This window comes from Prunus dulcis, chromosome 1, assembly GCF_902201215.1.
Source record: "Prunus dulcis chromosome 1, ALMONDv2, whole genome shotgun sequence".
NCBI classification, from domain to species: domain Eukaryota; kingdom Viridiplantae; phylum Streptophyta; class Magnoliopsida; order Rosales; family Rosaceae; genus Prunus; species Prunus dulcis.
In genome coordinates this window covers 7,962,406-7,979,963 of record NC_047650.1, presented here as the reverse complement: position 1 = coordinate 7,979,963, position 17,558 = coordinate 7,962,406, and the positions used below count along the sequence as shown (strand labels likewise).

At 36.2% G+C, this 17,558-nt stretch overlaps 1 protein-coding gene across 1 annotated transcript; it reads right to left on the bottom strand.

The window, feature by feature from the left end:
- Positions 1-210: 210 nt before the first annotated feature.
- On the bottom strand, positions 211-6,365 carry LOC117638425 (probable E3 ubiquitin-protein ligase XBOS32). Its single transcript, XM_034373558.1, has 10 exons — positions 5,136-6,365; positions 4,970-5,029; positions 4,761-4,832; positions 4,492-4,667; positions 4,241-4,401; positions 3,815-3,873; positions 3,671-3,717; positions 2,621-2,761; positions 2,158-2,249; positions 211-912 (listed from the first exon to the last, which is right to left on the bottom strand). The coding sequence occupies exons 1-10, from the start codon at positions 5,328-5,330 to the stop codon at positions 389-391; spliced, it is 1,527 nt and encodes a 508-aa protein (XP_034229449.1). The 5' UTR covers positions 5,331-6,365; the 3' UTR covers positions 211-388.
- Between the last annotated feature and the right edge of the window lie 11,193 nt (positions 6,366-17,558).

Below are 17,558 nucleotides of genomic sequence, written 5' to 3'. Positions count from 1 at the left end.
TATTTTCAAAAGAATAATTAGATCCCAAGTCCAGCCAAAGCAAGTAAGATTCCCAAGTTCACCTTGCATTTCCATATTTTTGGCAACAAGGTGGAGAAAGAAAAGATAGATAAATTTAACATAATGAAGAACTGTTACATGGTTCAGAATTTATGTTCAAACAAGGAGAGAGAGAGAGAGAGAGAGAGAGAGAGAGAGAGAGAGAGAGAATTCTGTAAATCAGAACATTTCTTTTGAAAAAAAGAATATTATATTTACAATGTTACACCATCCAATAATCATCACAAATTGAAGATGATTTAGCACATTATGGACAAAAAATCGGTGGGAAAAAAATACATCCAAAAGTAGTCAGAATACAACAAAAAATCAAAGGACTAAAAGCCATTCAGCATCCACTGCCAGTCGTTACATTTTGATTGAGTGCAGAAAACCATGACCTTCTTCCCTCAGGTTGAGATGCTGATCGTGTAAAGCCGGATCTAGAGCACCTAGCCAAATGGTTCCGCAACTTCCTATTACCGGAGCTTGGAACCAAACAAGGATTAATATTTGGAGCTCCCATGCAAAGGTTGTAGTTGATCTTGAATGATGGGAACTTCTGGCAGCTTAAGGACCGGAAAGATCCGAGAGGAGATTTACCAGAGCAACGGAATTCAGGCTTGCGTAATGGGGTTGTTATTGAGGCGGAATCTGGCTCCTCAGCAGAACATGAGCACAATGATAGGGATAAACTTGTTCTTGGATTCTCCTTAACCACTGATCTTGTTCCTCTAAGCTTCACAAATGAAACTATGCCACTTCGGCAGAGAGGACATGCAATTGAGCCTGGGGGACCATGAGAGACAGTTGTAGTGCAGTTTGTGGAACAAAGGTACAAGGCACATCTTGTACAAAACTCATGATCACAACCTGCACCACGAGATTTGTTATTGTCCTTGGCAACCAACAATATGCATGATTGTACCATCAAGCATGCAAAAAGCCAGTAGTAAGAAAAGGATTTCAGAACTCAGAGAACAGATGAAACAATCAAAATGAGCAATGTATTAAAAATTACATTAAATTTAAAATTTTAAATTAAAAAAAAAACCAATCTGAAATTATTAATATGTTGACTACCGCACAATTATCTCAGAATTTTCAAAATATGGGGATTGCCTATTGGTCATAACAAGTCTACCGGTTAAAGGGTATAGTTCTGATGTACCCAATTTATAATACTTCATTTAGATTCTTACTGTAATAAATAAGAAAATATAATCTAATTTGTGCACGGGGCACGATTGCAAGTTCCACCATCTCACCAATGCGGCCCTATATAACAAATAATTATCACTACCAAGGTGCATCTTGGTACTGATTCACCATTCTTTATGGAGATAAGAAAGCCATAGAAAAAGTGTTAATGTGCAAAACCTAATTACATAAAAACATACAAATGTACCTAAACAAAGAACGAAATAATGTAGTAACACTTGATCAATTGCATCATAACTGCATGCGCAGATGTAATACCAGTCTGCTGTAACACATTCACAATCAGATGATTGATTCCTGGAACATGCGTAAAGAAGCTGTCCAGCAACAAGAGGGAGACAACAGAGAAGCACTGAAGCTAGACAAACATTTTCCAGTTCAATGGAAAAATACTTCCTCTAAACATACAATAATAAGGTTTGACATCAAAATCCTTACTTTAGGTAAACACATCTATCATGTTCAATACCCCTAAAATGGGAACTGAGGACTGAACAGAGCATTCACTAGATGCATCTATCTATCTCCTTCAGCCCAAACCAATGCTATAGCATTACCTCTAATTCTACACTCTCACCACTACTTAATTTGCCCACATGAACCATCACCAGGGAGCCTTTTGGAGTGTAAGGATATATTTGCATTTGCTACATTGAGGGATTAAGAAAATGATGCTTGTTCCATATCACTCATTCTCCGGTGTTATATCTCTTTCTTCCCGGAGAACATATTCAAATGCATAGATGCAGGTGCCCCAAAAAAAAAAAAAAAAAATCATTAACTTCTACAATCCAAAAACTTTCCCCACATGTATATACATCAAATTATGTGGTTTTTTCATGTAAACTTACCAAAGATAGAGAATCATGATAATATGCACTCTTAAGAGAAATTTACCTTCTGCAGCCACTGTGCACTGCTGTTCCAAACAGACTACACATGGATCTTGGCATGTAGATAAAGAATCACTGTTCCTCCATCCACATTCTCTGGAAATGGCACCAAAGGAAGAGAATAAGGTTGAAGCATTTCTAAATGTATATAAACCTAACCACATCAACAAACTGATGGCAGAGAACATGTGGAATGCAGTAGTATTTGTTGACTTTGACATGCTCCAACAATTCAAATAAGAAGGTTTCTTCTAGTTTTATTTATTTATTATTTTGGGGTGGGGTGCTAAAGTAGATTGAACGCATCCATATGACATAACTTTCCTTTCTTTTAGAGAAGTTTGGCTATACTTAATTTCTTAGTTGCAGCAGTGAATTACAGATACTCATGAACTGAACCAATTTAGAAATTACATACAATTCTGTAGTAGAGTACTAAGTCAATAGATTTAACAAAATATACTCACCTAGCAATCTTCACAATACTCATAAGGGGAAGGGATAGGTACGGTGAAGGAAGAATTTGTGACTGGACTTGCTGCTCCGTGCTTAGGATTTCCTCGAGCCAGTCTCTATGCCATGAACGGGCCACCATCAAGGGAGTCCATCTTTGAACAAATAAAAACATAAAACAGGGTTAAGTTAAAGACTTGTAGTTGAGTAAAGAGAATTATGAAGTTACTGCAGATGGGAAAAGAAAAGAAAAGAAAAAGAAAAAGAAAAAGAATGAAGTCATGAAACAACTGATATCACTTCAAGGAACCAAATATAATGATCCATGGGATTAAGATCTAAATTTTACTGGCCAATGGTTGAAATTTAAAACCGTGCATCTATCTAATTATTGACTTCATAATCCGCATTTTCAGGTCCAATGGCACAGTTAACAAAATAAGAATACAACTCTGCTAATCCAAACGCTACAATCTGATAACCAGGTCGAGAAGATATTTAAAGTTTGGATTGGCATAGTAGTATTCTTATTATGAGCAAGAAAGCAGCCCATACATGCAGAGCACCACACTACTTCAGAATACACGGAATCATAGGCCACTGCAGCAATGGTGCCTAAAAGCAACGGAGCCAATGGCCCTTTAGGCTAAGTATGGGGAAGAGAACAAGGGGGCAGATTCCCAGGCAAAAAACACAAAGCTAGAAAAGAAAAACCAACACACACACACACAAAAACAGAAAAGAACACTCAGAGCGAAGGCGAGACAAGAATTCAATTTCTATCATGAGCAAGACTAGTTTGATGATAAGTAATTCTAACAGGATTTCAAAGGTGAGTCATCCAAATTTAAACAGATATCACATAATGTCAAAATTACATGCAGTTATCGCTCAAAGAAACAAAGAAAATTTGACACTTGAGGGCAGTATATGGGTTCAATCATGACCCTCACTTGAATCCATGTAACACAGGTCAAAGTATTATTAAAATAAATATTCCAAGTGAAAATTACAATAGACTTCGAAACAAATCAAAAGTAACATAACAGGCATTGGGTACATACCCATTCGCATTTTCAGCATTCAGACTGGCACCCCTGGAAATCAAAATCTGAACCAGAGCATATAAAAATAGTAATAGCAGAGCATAAATACGTGTAAGGATGTAACAACATTAATGCATATTTTTGTGTAAATGAAGAACATACTTGACAACACTGTGCATTTCCTCCGCATGCAGCATAATGTAGGGCAGTGCTTCCAGCACCTGCAAAGTGATCAGTATAAAAGATGGTTTAGGAAATACATTGTGCAAAATCATATTGGAATGATGGGAGTCTTTGAACATTAATGTTTCAAGAGGTTAATCAACAGCATTACATGGAATTACAATTAACACGAAGTTAAAAAATGTCTTGGGAATTAATTTAGATATGATTGGGCTATAACTTTCTATACAATAGCAGAAAAGGAAATACACTCACAAAGTTTGAGGAAAACATGAAAAGATGAATGAATGTATGTTGTATTCTATGTATTATCCAATTCCTATATTATAAAACAACTCAGTAGATTTGCTAAGGCAAGTGAATGATGCTAATTGCTGAAAAAGGATAATTATAAATTAAAGTTACCTATTAGATCAATTGTAGTTCCATCTTGCACAGTAACCTTAAAAACAGAAGCCCCTAAATCCAAAAGTAGTTGTACGCTTTCAACATGGCCGTTCAACGCTGCCATATGCAGTGCAGTGATTCCTCCATCAGCAGGCCTATTAATTATCTGGACCAAAACACTGGTGCACGCAAAGAACAGAAAAATAAATCAATAGAGAATATTGGAAAAGATAAAAAGAGGGTGCAAAGGGAACTGGAAGTGGAAGTACTCATGGTTAAACTCTGCAATTGATTCTTCATTGGTTGATGCATTCCTTAAGGTACTCCAAAAATCCGGAGTGCTGGGAATGTAATCAACAAGGAGGAGCCGGATGCACCGAGAATGACCATTCAAAGCAGCAAAGTGGAGTGCAGTACCCCCATTCAGATAATCTGCTCTGTGAATCTGAAATCCGGTTTTCCAAAATTTGTCATACTTCTTAACCCTATCAATGTCAAAGGAACATTGAAAAAATTGGGTTGGAAGTAACAATCTTACTGTGGCTTTAGAAAGAACCAATGTCTGAACAACCTCCCAATGACCATGTTGGCAAGCTTGCATCAAAGCAGTCTGTTCACCAAGACATAGACCACAATTTCACTTTTTTGATAGAAAACTTAATTTTTAAATCCATAACAAAGCAAGTTTTGATATATATAATGCCGCAAATGCTAAACTTCTAAAGCCACCATATTAGATCATTTTACCTGACCACGATAATTCCGGAGATTGATATCGACTCCAGACTCTAGCAAGAGAGAGACTATCTAAACACATGGAGAACAAAAAAATACAATCAATCATAAAAGATAAGCAAAACCTTAAAACAAAATTAGACCAATTTCTTAAGAAGATGCGTATTAGACTTTATACCTCATGGTGGCCCTGAGCTGCAGAATAATGGAGAGGGGAATTACGAACACCAAAAGTCGAGAACCTTGCCAGGCGAGGATTACATTCCAGCAAGGCCTTGGCCTCTTGAAGATCTCCATCTCTTGCTGCTGAAACTAATCGCTCTCCGGATGCTGAACATCCAAATGAATTTCCCATAACGCTGAGAAATTTCATGACCCTCAAATACTACCAACCCAAAAACTGAGAGATAAAAATGAGCACATGCTAAACCAAAATTTTGCTTGTTTTCTCCAAACTTCCCTTATTTTCCTAAAATGTAGGACATCATATCCTTAATCCATCCAAAATATATACAAAAAGGATATCGAGAGCAATAAAAAAAAAGTTATCTTCTCTATACATAAAAGTAGAAGGTCGTCCCCTGCACCAAACCAGAAACAACTACCCTCCTTCCAATGACAGATTTCTCAAAAGCAAATTGGTTGTAACGGTTAGTATCTCACTAGAAATCACTCTCCAACAAACCACTCTCGAACTAACAATATACAAAAAAGATTACGAATGGTACTGTTCACAGATTAGTTAAACATTTCGTGAACTTCGAGAAAACCAACAAAGACATACAGGAACGTTAAAACCTTATCCAATAAAATCCAATTTCGTCTCCAGAGAATCATAATCTTTCAAACCAACTTCAGCACTACCAGACATTCCTCCAAGATTCAAAAAAATTTCCCTTACGGCAAAACCCACATCCCAAATTTCCCTTAAAAGATAAAAATCTCCGACACCCACTTCAGATATTCCCCCAAGAACCAAAATCTTCACTGCCCACATGCGACAGCACAGAATCTTCGATCCCAATATCAGATAAGCTGTAAAGAATCAAAATCTTCAAAACCCAGATGGAAAATCTCCTTCTGGGTTTTAAAGGAAGCTGATCAAAGATAGAATATACACTATAATGGGCTTGGCAACAGGAAGGGAGGAATGAATGAATGAATGAAATGAAGATTGTCTTCAAATGGGAAATTTTTGCCAAAAAAAGAGAATGCAAAAAGAAAAAAAATATATATAGAGAGAAGTGGGTGATTTATCAGGGACAAGGACAGCAGCTTCTTCCTCAACCTCAACCAACAATAGCCTGCAAGAAAAGCGTGTCTGGGACTCTCCATGATTGGATATTATTAGGCAGTCAACTTAGTAGTTGGTTTTGTCCGTACCCTCCTGCCCTTTTTACTTCCGGAACAATTGTTACTAGTCCACGCAGGGCAGCTGACTCACCTCATCCTCATGGACTTATTTAATCCCACCCACATAATACACTCATCACCTTATTTTGTTTTTCGATTATTTGTGCTTTCTAGTTTTGATTAGGGTTAATTTCAATTTTATACTCTAAATTTTCACCCATAAGATATGTTTGCTTATGCACATTCAAATTTTAGCAATTATGTACCCTAATTTTATTAATTATTTACAATTTGATTTCAGCGCTAACTTCACAAGATAAATTTCCATTAATTGCCTACGTAGTAGGCTTGTGTCCCACATGTTCGTTTCTTTCAATGCTAGTTGAGTATTTTAGGACAATTAATGTCAAATGGGTTTGGGCGGGATTTTTGTGTGTAAAATGTGTTTGGGTGGGAAAACATCTATCGCCCGAAAATGCCTTTCAATTGGAATCAAAAGAAGCGAATAGGTATGACTAAGCCCTGCCACATAGGTCATTAACATAAATTTTGACGGTAAAGTTAATGACGGAACTAGATTGCACAAAAAATTAATAAGAATAGGGTACATTATTGTTCACAGGATCAACTACAGCAAACTTCCCAAACTATGAGGGTCATTACAAACTGGGTTTTTAGGTTCAATGGTCCTTGGATTTTGACCCGATTCTCATTTTGGTCCCTCAATTTCCAAAATAGTTTCTATGGTCCTTTAACTTCAGTTTCGTTAGGAAAAATGGTCATACCGTTAATTTTGTTAACTTTTTCTGGTACATTTGACCATGGTGTATTGTTGAGGGTCAAAAACAAAAATTACTTGGCTCATGATGTATCTCCTCTTGAAGAATGATGTGGCTCACCAACCTTTGGAGACTCGTTTGACCGGTATCGCAACTTATAGAAACCCTACAAATGAGACCTTCCGTTACCCAATATGTTAAATGTTGATATGGGAAATGTAAATACCATTTTTCCATGCTGATGTGGCACACAAAATTAATAAAAACTAATAAAAATGAATTTCATTAAAAAAAATTAAAAACTAACCCAGAACCCCACCAACTGCTAGCCTCTCCTACCCCCACCCCTAGCCTCAGTTCTTCATCCCCATCTGGTGCAGCCACCGTACCTTCAAAGCACACCCTTATCCCAGCTAGAGATGGCAAACAGACTAGGCCGGCCCGAGCACGACACGCTTAAGTAAAGCTTGACACGGCACATACCGTATCTTTTGGCGGGTTGGGACGAGATAATTAGGCACAATGGGCTAACCGGGCCAGTGGCTTGTCATGGGGCGTGCCGACTGAAAACCCAATGGATCGGGCCATTTAAAGCCCATTTATTGAATTATATTTGTTTTAGATAAAAATAATACATTATTATATTAAATTCAAGTTTATTCTTTTCTCTAATAATATATATTAAAATTTAATGTTTTCTTTATATATAATATAATGATTTTATTTTTGAAGTTTTAATTTTTAAAACCCAACAATAATCTAGCAATTTTCTATTTAAATGTACTTTAAAGAAAATTATTTACCCTTTTTTTTATTTATACAAATAATAAATCTTGTTCGTATATACATAATTGTAAAAAAGATTTAAATGAAGTTGTTTAAAATTTTGCAAAAAAAATAAATACAATACCTGAGTTAAATTTGGGGTGGGCACATATCGGCCCGTATAATAGGGTCCGACACGAGCACGGCCCAATCCCATATGGGCTAGGTTGTAAACTCAGGCCGACATTGATGATTTTCATAAATCGACGGACCTAACACAACCCGTTCATTAAATGGACTGACTCTAAATGAGCCAAGCAGGGTTGACATGGCCTGTTGGACATCCATAATCCCAGCCACCACATCGTACATAGACCATTTTGATTATTGGACTACAATATACAAGGACCCATTCAAGGCAACAAAACTTGTATGAAACAGGGATATAATTATTTTACTATGTTCAACCAATTATATATTGTCATGTAAAAAGTTATCACTCGTGGCATGCCATGATTGATCGGGTGCTATCCGCATTTCACACAAGTTTTTTTATTTATTTTAATTTTTATAAATTTTTGGTATCAAATAGAAACTTCATTGGATAAACTTCAATGGTACAATTAAAGATATCAACAAGACATCTAAATTACTAATCTCAAGAGGGCAACAAACTAACATGTTAAAAGCGAAAACTCGCTCGGACAAAAGCCGCATTAAAACTATTAGCTCTCATCACCACAATTAACCAAAAACGATACACACATATTTCTCCATTCAAGGACTCATCTCATGCAGAAATAAATCAATCTGAAATCATTTAGCCCTTTGATAATCATCGTGATTATTTTTTCGTATTTGTCAAAAATACAATGTTCATCTATTGATTTAATTATAGCTGATGTCTAAATGATTTTTTATTCCGCGAATTTATTTTCAAAGATGATTTGAGAACTTAAAAATAAATAAAATTAAAGGAATCACGTCATGATATCACATTGTGGTCATGTTGGGCAGAAAGGAGAAGCCGGCGAAGACTTATTATATGCATTGTTTTTTTTTTTTTTTTTGTTGCCAGTTATTGACCAATAATAATCATGTGACGCCAAGAGCATTTTAGAAAGCAAATACTAATTTAATGACTATGCCTTCCATTAACTAAACTAAAAATGCTTTTTGTGTGATCCAGCGTGTTAAAGCAGGGCAATGAGCTAAAATATGCATTTTTGGTGTCCTATGGAGGGGTGTTTGGAATCTTCTCATTTTCTGCATTAATTAGGTTTTTTTAACTTATAAAATACAAGCGATAGTTTATAAAAAGAATAGGAGTATCTCACATACACAGTACACACTATCAAAATGCCGTAGAGATACAAATCAAGTACTCATTGGACTTCAATATGTTTTCGACTAATTTCGTCAATATATAGAATTTGTTCATGACAGGACCCGCCTCGAATTTCTTGAAACTCGAGACGAATCCTGTGGAAATTCCAACATCACACCGATGTCGGGCCCACTTACTAAAGACCGAGACTTTCTACCAAAATTTTGGCAGAGTCTCCCCTGTAAATTGAACAATCCTCACAATTTCAACCTGCATAAAACACATTTAATATCACCAACTGACAGCATGCACAAGATAATTTCATGCAATTCACATAATCGGCCTCCGGCCTTCAAATAACCCGTAACCAAACTACCAACAAAGTCCTTAAGCCAAATAATACCTTAAACAAGGCAAATAATAAACTCAAACATACTTATGAATGCCAAATGCAATTTACATCATTTTACTTTCCCAAATATTCAACATGCGAGGTCTGAACCTGCTAACACAATCGCAAATAGTTTAAGGTCTCAGCCTAAATCGTACAACAATCCAAAACGAGTTTTATAACTATTTTGACCATACCACATTTACACAATCCTCCCTCAGCCAAACGGAAGTATGAACCATTATTTAATCGCGTATGAACCATTATTTAATCGCATCTCGTTTTCAACCGAATTTCAGGACCAACGACAAGGTCAAAACCAATCTTAATAAAACAACATAAATAAAATTTAGTCCGCGACTGCACTTGGGTGAGACCCCAGGCTACCTACTTACCCTTACTGAGGGATCAAGCCACGCGTAATTCTTTTATCTATAGTCATGCACCAAATGATATACAACCATTTCAGTAGTACAAGTTATTTCAAGAGTTATCTTTCCCCGTTTTGATTTAAATCACAACACACCAAACATAATTCTTTTTATACTCTAACCTTTCTTCGATATAGTAAAATAATCCCTTTTTCTTCTCATTGGTAGTGTCTCACACGCCGTAAATTCCAACACCATGTGTGAGACCTAATAATCATATATTCTTCCCATACGCCGAAAAATCCAACGCCACATATGGGGTGTGTCTCACACGCCGGAAAATTCAACGCCACGTGAAAGATCATCTAATCAAATATTCTTCCCATACGCTGAAAAATCTAACGCCACGAGGTGTGTCTCACAGGCCGGAAAATCCAACGCCACGTATGGGGTGTATCTCACAAGTCGGAAAATCCAAAGCCACACGTGTGAGACCTAATAATCACATATTCTTCCCATACGCCGGAAAATCCAACGCTATGTATGGGGTGTGTCTCACACACCATAAAATCAAACGTCACGTGTGAGACCTAATAATCACATATTCTTCCCATATGCCGGAAAATCCAACGCCATGTATGGGGTGTGTCTCACACGCCGAAAAATTCAACGCCACGTGTGAGACCTAATAATCACATATGCCCTTTCCACACGCCGAAAATTTCAATGCCACGTGTGGGAAGCCTAATAACTAGGGGATGGTACTTACATAGTATAATCCTACATCTTTCAATATTAACCCATAATTCTCAATTCCCAAATACCCCAAATTCAACCTTCCAATTTCCACCTCAAAATCCAATTCTCAATTTAATATTACTATTATCTCAACTTATTAATGTCTCAATCTTTAATCCAATTTATCTATATATATACCCATTCCATGCATATTCTTTCAATAGTTGAAATTAATGCACATTTAACATAAATGTCCACTCACTTCCTAATAATCATAGTCAAGCCCACGACTCCTTCTCACCACTCATCAAATCAATTTACTCACGCTCCTCAAATCCATAATTTCAATAATTAAAATAATATCCAAGAGTTTTCATACGCTAACATAAAACACTCAAAATCCCCCCCATAGCCAACATAACTCAACTAACGGTCGAGACTCGTTAATAAGGTCATTTTAGTACTCCTCGAATATGGAAACTATCTCGGAAGACTCACGGTCAACCGAGAGGTCAAACTACCCCAACATGGTCAACTGGGCCCACGTAGCCCCCGACCTACGTTTTACGATCTGAAAGTTCCTATGGGTTCCACAAGGGTTGTGATACACGTCCTGCAAGTTTGGTCCTAATCGGACGGTCGGATCGCTAGCGATCGCACGATCGGACGGTCATGATAAAACACAAACTTTAAGTTTTTAAATCGGAACATCCGGGGCTCCGATCCATTATCCGTGAATTCCTACATGATCCTAGGAATGCCTAGATCAAAATATATTGAAATGGAGTCGATCCAACGGTCCGAACATGTCAAACCCGGATAACGCCTAATATGCGAAATCTGATCGACGATCAAACGATACCCAAAATCATATCCGAGCATACCGTCGTGCTCAGGACGACATAAGGATTATTATAGGACTCTAAGACCAGCCAAAAAGTGTCCCACACGCGGGTAGCGCGTGGGTGTCCAAAGCGATAACACTTCGCCATAAAAACTCAAAATCACGACTCAAGGTTCCTACCCTAGGTTTAACACCCTATTTGGAGTCACTTTTGTTCTTGGACATATCCTGAAAAATGGCCGGAAGTGGCCGGAATCGAGATCTCAAAACTGGCCAAATTTGACTTCGAAAATCAAACTGCCTACACTCAAAATTAATGAAATCCTACCCAAGCATCACCTAGATTATGAAAAATGGATGAATTTCCATACCTTGATCGTCAAAAATGGCAACCGGAAGAGAGAGATTGGAGTCGGCGAAGTTTCGAGGAAAACCTACCTAAAATTCCTATTTTCGACGACTAGAGCGGCAGCTGATGTTGGGGAAGGGCCAGATCGTGATGCCAGGGTTGAGCCGGTCCTTTTGGCACCGGTCCCGTCCCCAGCCGTGGCCAGCGACCGGAGTTTCGAAGAGAAAGAGAGAGAGAGAGAGAGAGAGAGAGAGAGAGAGAGAGAGAGAGAGATCAGATTTTATCAAACCTTTCTCGCAAAAATTACGATTATGCCACTGATGGTATTTTGATCATATTTTTTTCGTTACAACTCCGATTCAGGCTCACTACGTGTCTACAGACTCATCTCGTTGTGCTCTATGCAATGGCATAGTCGAAATTCCCAAATTCCTTCCCGGTCAAAAAGTCAACTTTAAACCTAATAAAATATTCTATAGGCAAAATGGTCTTTTATCTGAATAAATTAATATTTACCAATTTATTTAGGACCTGGTCGTTACAGTTTCGTTGGTAAAAGCAAAAAAATCTGGTTCCTGACCGGAGTTATAGGATGGGAGGAGTTTATCTAACTTTTAGATCACATCTCTTAAAGACTGCTATCATGCCTTGAGCAATCTAATTTATCAAATATTCATTTGGGTGAGGATTTAAGAGTTTTATATAGAGATTTACAAGAAACAGTAGGTATTTGTTGAAAGAATTTCAATATCTAAAAGATCTAGGGGTCTTATAATCAGAGGGTCTTCCAAAATATATTTATCTGAAATTACTTGTAGGATGACTAAAAATGCCTAGAGGAGGGTGAATAAGCCAATTTAAGATTATAATCAGATAAATAAAAATAAACTTCGGTAGCAGGATTGATATGGCTTATCAATCCTGAAAGGTGCTGAGCATAAAATAAAAGAACACGCAGAGAATTATTTTACGTGATAAAACCCCACCTCTGGAAAAATCCACGGGGCTCCTCAGTCCAACTCAAATACACTATAGAACGATGATTACAAGAAGTACTCACACACTTATCTTAGACACATTCTAGATAATGTTTACCGACTCCTTCGTAACTCAACTTCTGTCACAGGATGATCTTCGACACTCCTTATGTTGAGCGCTATACTGGTTACGATTGCTTTAAGCTCGCCGGACGAAAATCGCCACCACGGTTTTGGTGCCCTCAATCGTATGAGTCACCGAACAATGCAAATGAATGCAATATAAATGATTAAAGTGTTTGATAAATCACCAAATAAACATGAAATACTTGATGATTTATCTCAAATAAATGCACAGCAGCTTTTTCCTAAGAATTCTATATGCTCCACACAAATATGTCAAGAGCTATACATTTCAAAGGAAAAGCCTACGTTTTATTAAAGGGAGTTTTTCTCTTCAAAGTGGAATACCCAACAGACCATTAATCCTATTCAACTATGACTCTACAAGACTGATCCAATACAAACTCTTAGTCAGGACTAGGGGTGGCATTTTAAACCGAAAAACCGAAAAACCGCAAAAACCAACCGATATTTTACCGCAATAAAACCGCAATCGCGGTAAACCGAACCGCAATCGCGGTATTAAGAACCGAACCGCATTTGCGGTTGCAGTTGCGGTTGCGGTATTTGATTTTCAAAATTTGCGGTTACCGCAAACCGCAAAGTATATACCAACACTTGAGTTTGTAACATTGGTGCATTGCATTTTTCCTTTTAGTTTGTAACTTTAATTAACTTTGAATTGGATTTTTCTTTTTGGTTGTAACTTTAATTCATTTTGCTTTTGGTTTGTAACTTTAAAGGATTTGGAATTGGAATGCTTGAGAAGTTTAACTTTAATTGGAATGTTTGGAATTGTAACTTTAATTTTCTTAGGTTGTGAATGCTTGAGAATTGAAATCGATTGTGAATTTATATATGCTTGAGAAATTGAGGTTATGTATTTATTTATTTAGGTTGTAAATTTATATTTTTGTGAATGCTTGAGAATTTGCGGTTTTAAACCGCAAATTCAAGGTAACCGACCGCATTTTTGCGGTTTACCGCAATGCGGTAAACCGCAAAACGCGGTCGGTTTGCGGTTTCAAAAATCACCAAACCGCAAATAGTCGGTCGGTTTGCGGTTTGAGTAAAAATTCGCGGTTACCGAACCGCAACCACCCCTAGTCAGGACGTCAAAGCAGGACCACATCTCTTACTCAATTATGACCATGACTTTTGATTCAAAATGGATTCTTAGTAAGTATGCCAACCAACTAATCTTTAATAGAAAAACAATATCTATTAAAACAAACGAATTAGACCAATCAAGTAGGAAATGATTTCAACGTGCAAGTCATAATAGGAAAGGATAATATTTTAACTTAAATCAAAATAGAGTTCAACTAGGAAAATAATCTCAAGAGATAAAATCTAATCCTATTAAAAATAGGGCTAATAAAAAAGTACTTGATTGAAAAACTCTAATTAGGAATCCTATAATGAATGCATGATTATGTCATGATTTACCTGAAATCAGTTTATCATATCGGTCAAGTCATGCCTTGAAAGTATGAGATTAAATGAGTTGTGCCAAAACGTCCAGTAATAATTTTTCACACACTAATTTTCCACATATGCTAGAGTCTAGAAAATGACAATACAAATTTCAGACTAACATTACCCATAATATTTATAGCCTAAGGAATATGTCAAATCTTAAGTTCATAAGGGTCCATTCGGTAATATTTTCAAGGCCCCGTTTTCATTTTCTATCAAAAACACGTTTGGTATGTCATTTTCATTTTCACAAGAATTGTTTTCAAAAAACAAATTCAACCTCATGTACAAAAACTGAAAAACACCAAATTATTGTTTTCATTTTCTACCCAAGGTATTGGTCTGATTGCTTTCTTTCTTTTTCTTTTTTTTTTGGTTGGTCTGATTTTTCATTTGTCTCTTTGTTCATTTTTCATTTTTTTCAATTTTCAGTTTTTTCATTCCACTTCATTATTTTATTTTGCTACACGAGTGTATATTAATTTTATGATAAAACCATAATATATTATATTTATTTTTAAAGATAATATTATTTTATTATCTAGGTTTTTCTAAAATTAGAATTATTATTATTATTTTAATTATACCATTATTATTCTCAAAATATACATTTTTCATTGTTTGTAATAATTTTAGCCTTGAAAATATCATAATTTTAAAAAAAAAATTAAGAAAAAAAATTAGCAAAAAATATACTTGAAAAATAACTCACAAATTATTATTCTCAAATTTTCCTACCAGACACGTTTTCACTATTTTTATTTTCTGAATATGCTTTCCAATTAATCTACCAAACACATTTTTGAATCCTGAAAATGCAAATTCATTTTCTCATTTCCGTTCTCATAAAATATTCTCAGAAAACATTATCCGAAACCGTTACCGAACGGGCCCTAAGTTTCTGTGCGGAAATAAGCATCTTTCACTACTAGTTTTGAATTTGGGTTCATTCCACTACTTGCAGCATAACAATAGTTTCATAGGTTTTTCCTTTGTTCAAAGTATTCCTTAAAAAAGGAATTTAACTTTTTTATTTATTTATGAAAAATCATAAATAGCATGCCAAATTCTATTATGTCTTTATGAATGGCCACCTCTTGGAAGAACTGTACATGAATCAACTTGAAAGATTTGTGTTTAATGCGAAAGCCAAAGGGTGTGTAAGCTTGAGGGATCCATATATGGACTCAAACAAGCATCAAGGAGCTGGAATATATTAAGAATTAAAGACATTGTAGTCCCTATAGGTTTGAGGACATCATTGAAATGTGTCACAAGATTTCAATTTCATTAATTTGCACCTCAACGTTCCAAGATTCAATTAATTTACACATTCCGTCAATTTGACGCTCTTGCCTGATATTGTTTCCCCACAGCAATGCGGTTTTATTCAAAAACATCAAATCCAGGACAACATTATGATTGCCCACGAAGCCTTCCACTCTTTGAAGATCCGAAGGAAGACAAAAAATTTTGAAATAGGGTTGAAGGTGGATATGAATAAGACGTATGATAGAATTGAGTGGGATTTTCTGAGGGCTATCCTGGAGAAGATGGGTTTCTCCACTGCTTGGGTACAAATGGTTATGAGCTGCATCACTTCGGTGGAGCTTGAGGTCCTTATCAACGGCAAGACGAGTAATAGTTTTAAACCCTCAAGAGGCCTAAGACAGGGGGATCCCATTTTCCCATACTTATTTATAATCATAACTGATGTGCTGTCCACAATGATCAACTGTGTCGTGAGTAGAGGCTTCCTTCAAGGAATTAAATTTAATAGGGAGGGCCCAACGTTATCACATATTTTCTTTTCGGACGATTCCCTTTTCTTCCTTAAGGCGAGAGCTCAGAATTGTAGAGCAATAGAGAGAATTCTTCAGTGTTATTGTCAAGCCTCTGGACAATTGGTGAATTTTGAGAAGTCAAACATGTTCTTTAGTCTTAACACTCCTATGCCTCTTCGCACTCAACTGCAGGCCATATTGGGAGTTAATACTATGATGGACCCGGGGAAGTATCTGGGTCTCCCACCCATGTGGGGTAGATAAAAAAAGAATGTCATGTGTTTCGTGAAAGATAGAATTCTGAGCAAAGTGCAAGGGTGGCGTCAGAGCCTCCTTTCTTAGGCTAGCAGGGAAGTGCTAATAACATCCGTGGCAGGGAAGTGCTACTATTATATTATATATGTATAATATGTGTATATATAATACACACACACACACACATATATATATATATATATATATTATAAAATACATATTTACATATATATAGATATTTTTGAAAAATAAAAAAACCTAGTCCTAGTTCAAGCATACACCAAACACAGGATAAATGTTATCCAACTTAGACCAAGCCAAGCCAAGCCAAGACAGTCTCTAAGCATAATCCATACCAAGATAGTCCTATATAACAAACGAGCCTGCAATGCAATCAAGGATGAATTACTTTCAATAGGCTTTGAGTGCATCGAGCTATTATGAAGTTGATCTCAGCCATAGTAGATTATCTTAGCACTAACTTAAACTAACCTAATTTCTTTCAGTTTGATTGAATACATACGAGATTACATGTTTGTTAAAAATAAAATAAAAAACTAAAAACATTAGCTAAACAAAACTTCACACAACAAATGGTCTAGACTCGTGGTTTTGGGCAATAAATGGGCTGGGCCTATTTCCAACATTTTTGGTGTGTTGAAACCGTGATTTAATTGTTATAAAAAAAACGTAGTTATCCAGAAAACTTTTGGGTGTTCATAGAATCATCCTAAATTCAAAGTACATTCGAATCAGACTATTTCATCGCTGGTGTAGCGTCTATGCGATACTGATTTGGCATTTGGCAGTTGTAATATTCTTCGTCCAACACTATTTAGAAGATCACACAAGTGCGCCTTAACATGTTTTAATATTTTATTTTCTCAATCCATTTTCTAAGATGTTACGTTACTAAATTATTAATCTACACTCTTGATTATGTACTCTTATTTGAATGCATATTTTCTCTAATATCCGAATAACTAGTTTGACAATATAAAATGTCGGATATCACACTAGCACATGGTGTGTGGTGTGCATTTAACTGCAAATTCCATGCTTGTGA

Bases quoted from the DNA above. Each gene is read 5' to 3' on its own strand.
- LOC117638425 (XM_034373558.1), bottom strand. From the start codon at position 5,330: ATGAAATTTCTCAGCGTTATGGGAAATTCATTTGGATGTTCAGCATCC. The intron at 5,030-5,135 runs GTATAAAGTCTA...CCATGTGTTTAG, and splicing joins CAGCTCAGGGCCACCATGAG to ATAGTCTCTCTCTTGCTAGA. The intron at 3,874-4,240 runs GTAACTTTAATT...ATCACTTTGCAG, and splicing joins AACTACAATTGATCTAATAG to GTGCTGGAAGCACTGCCCTA.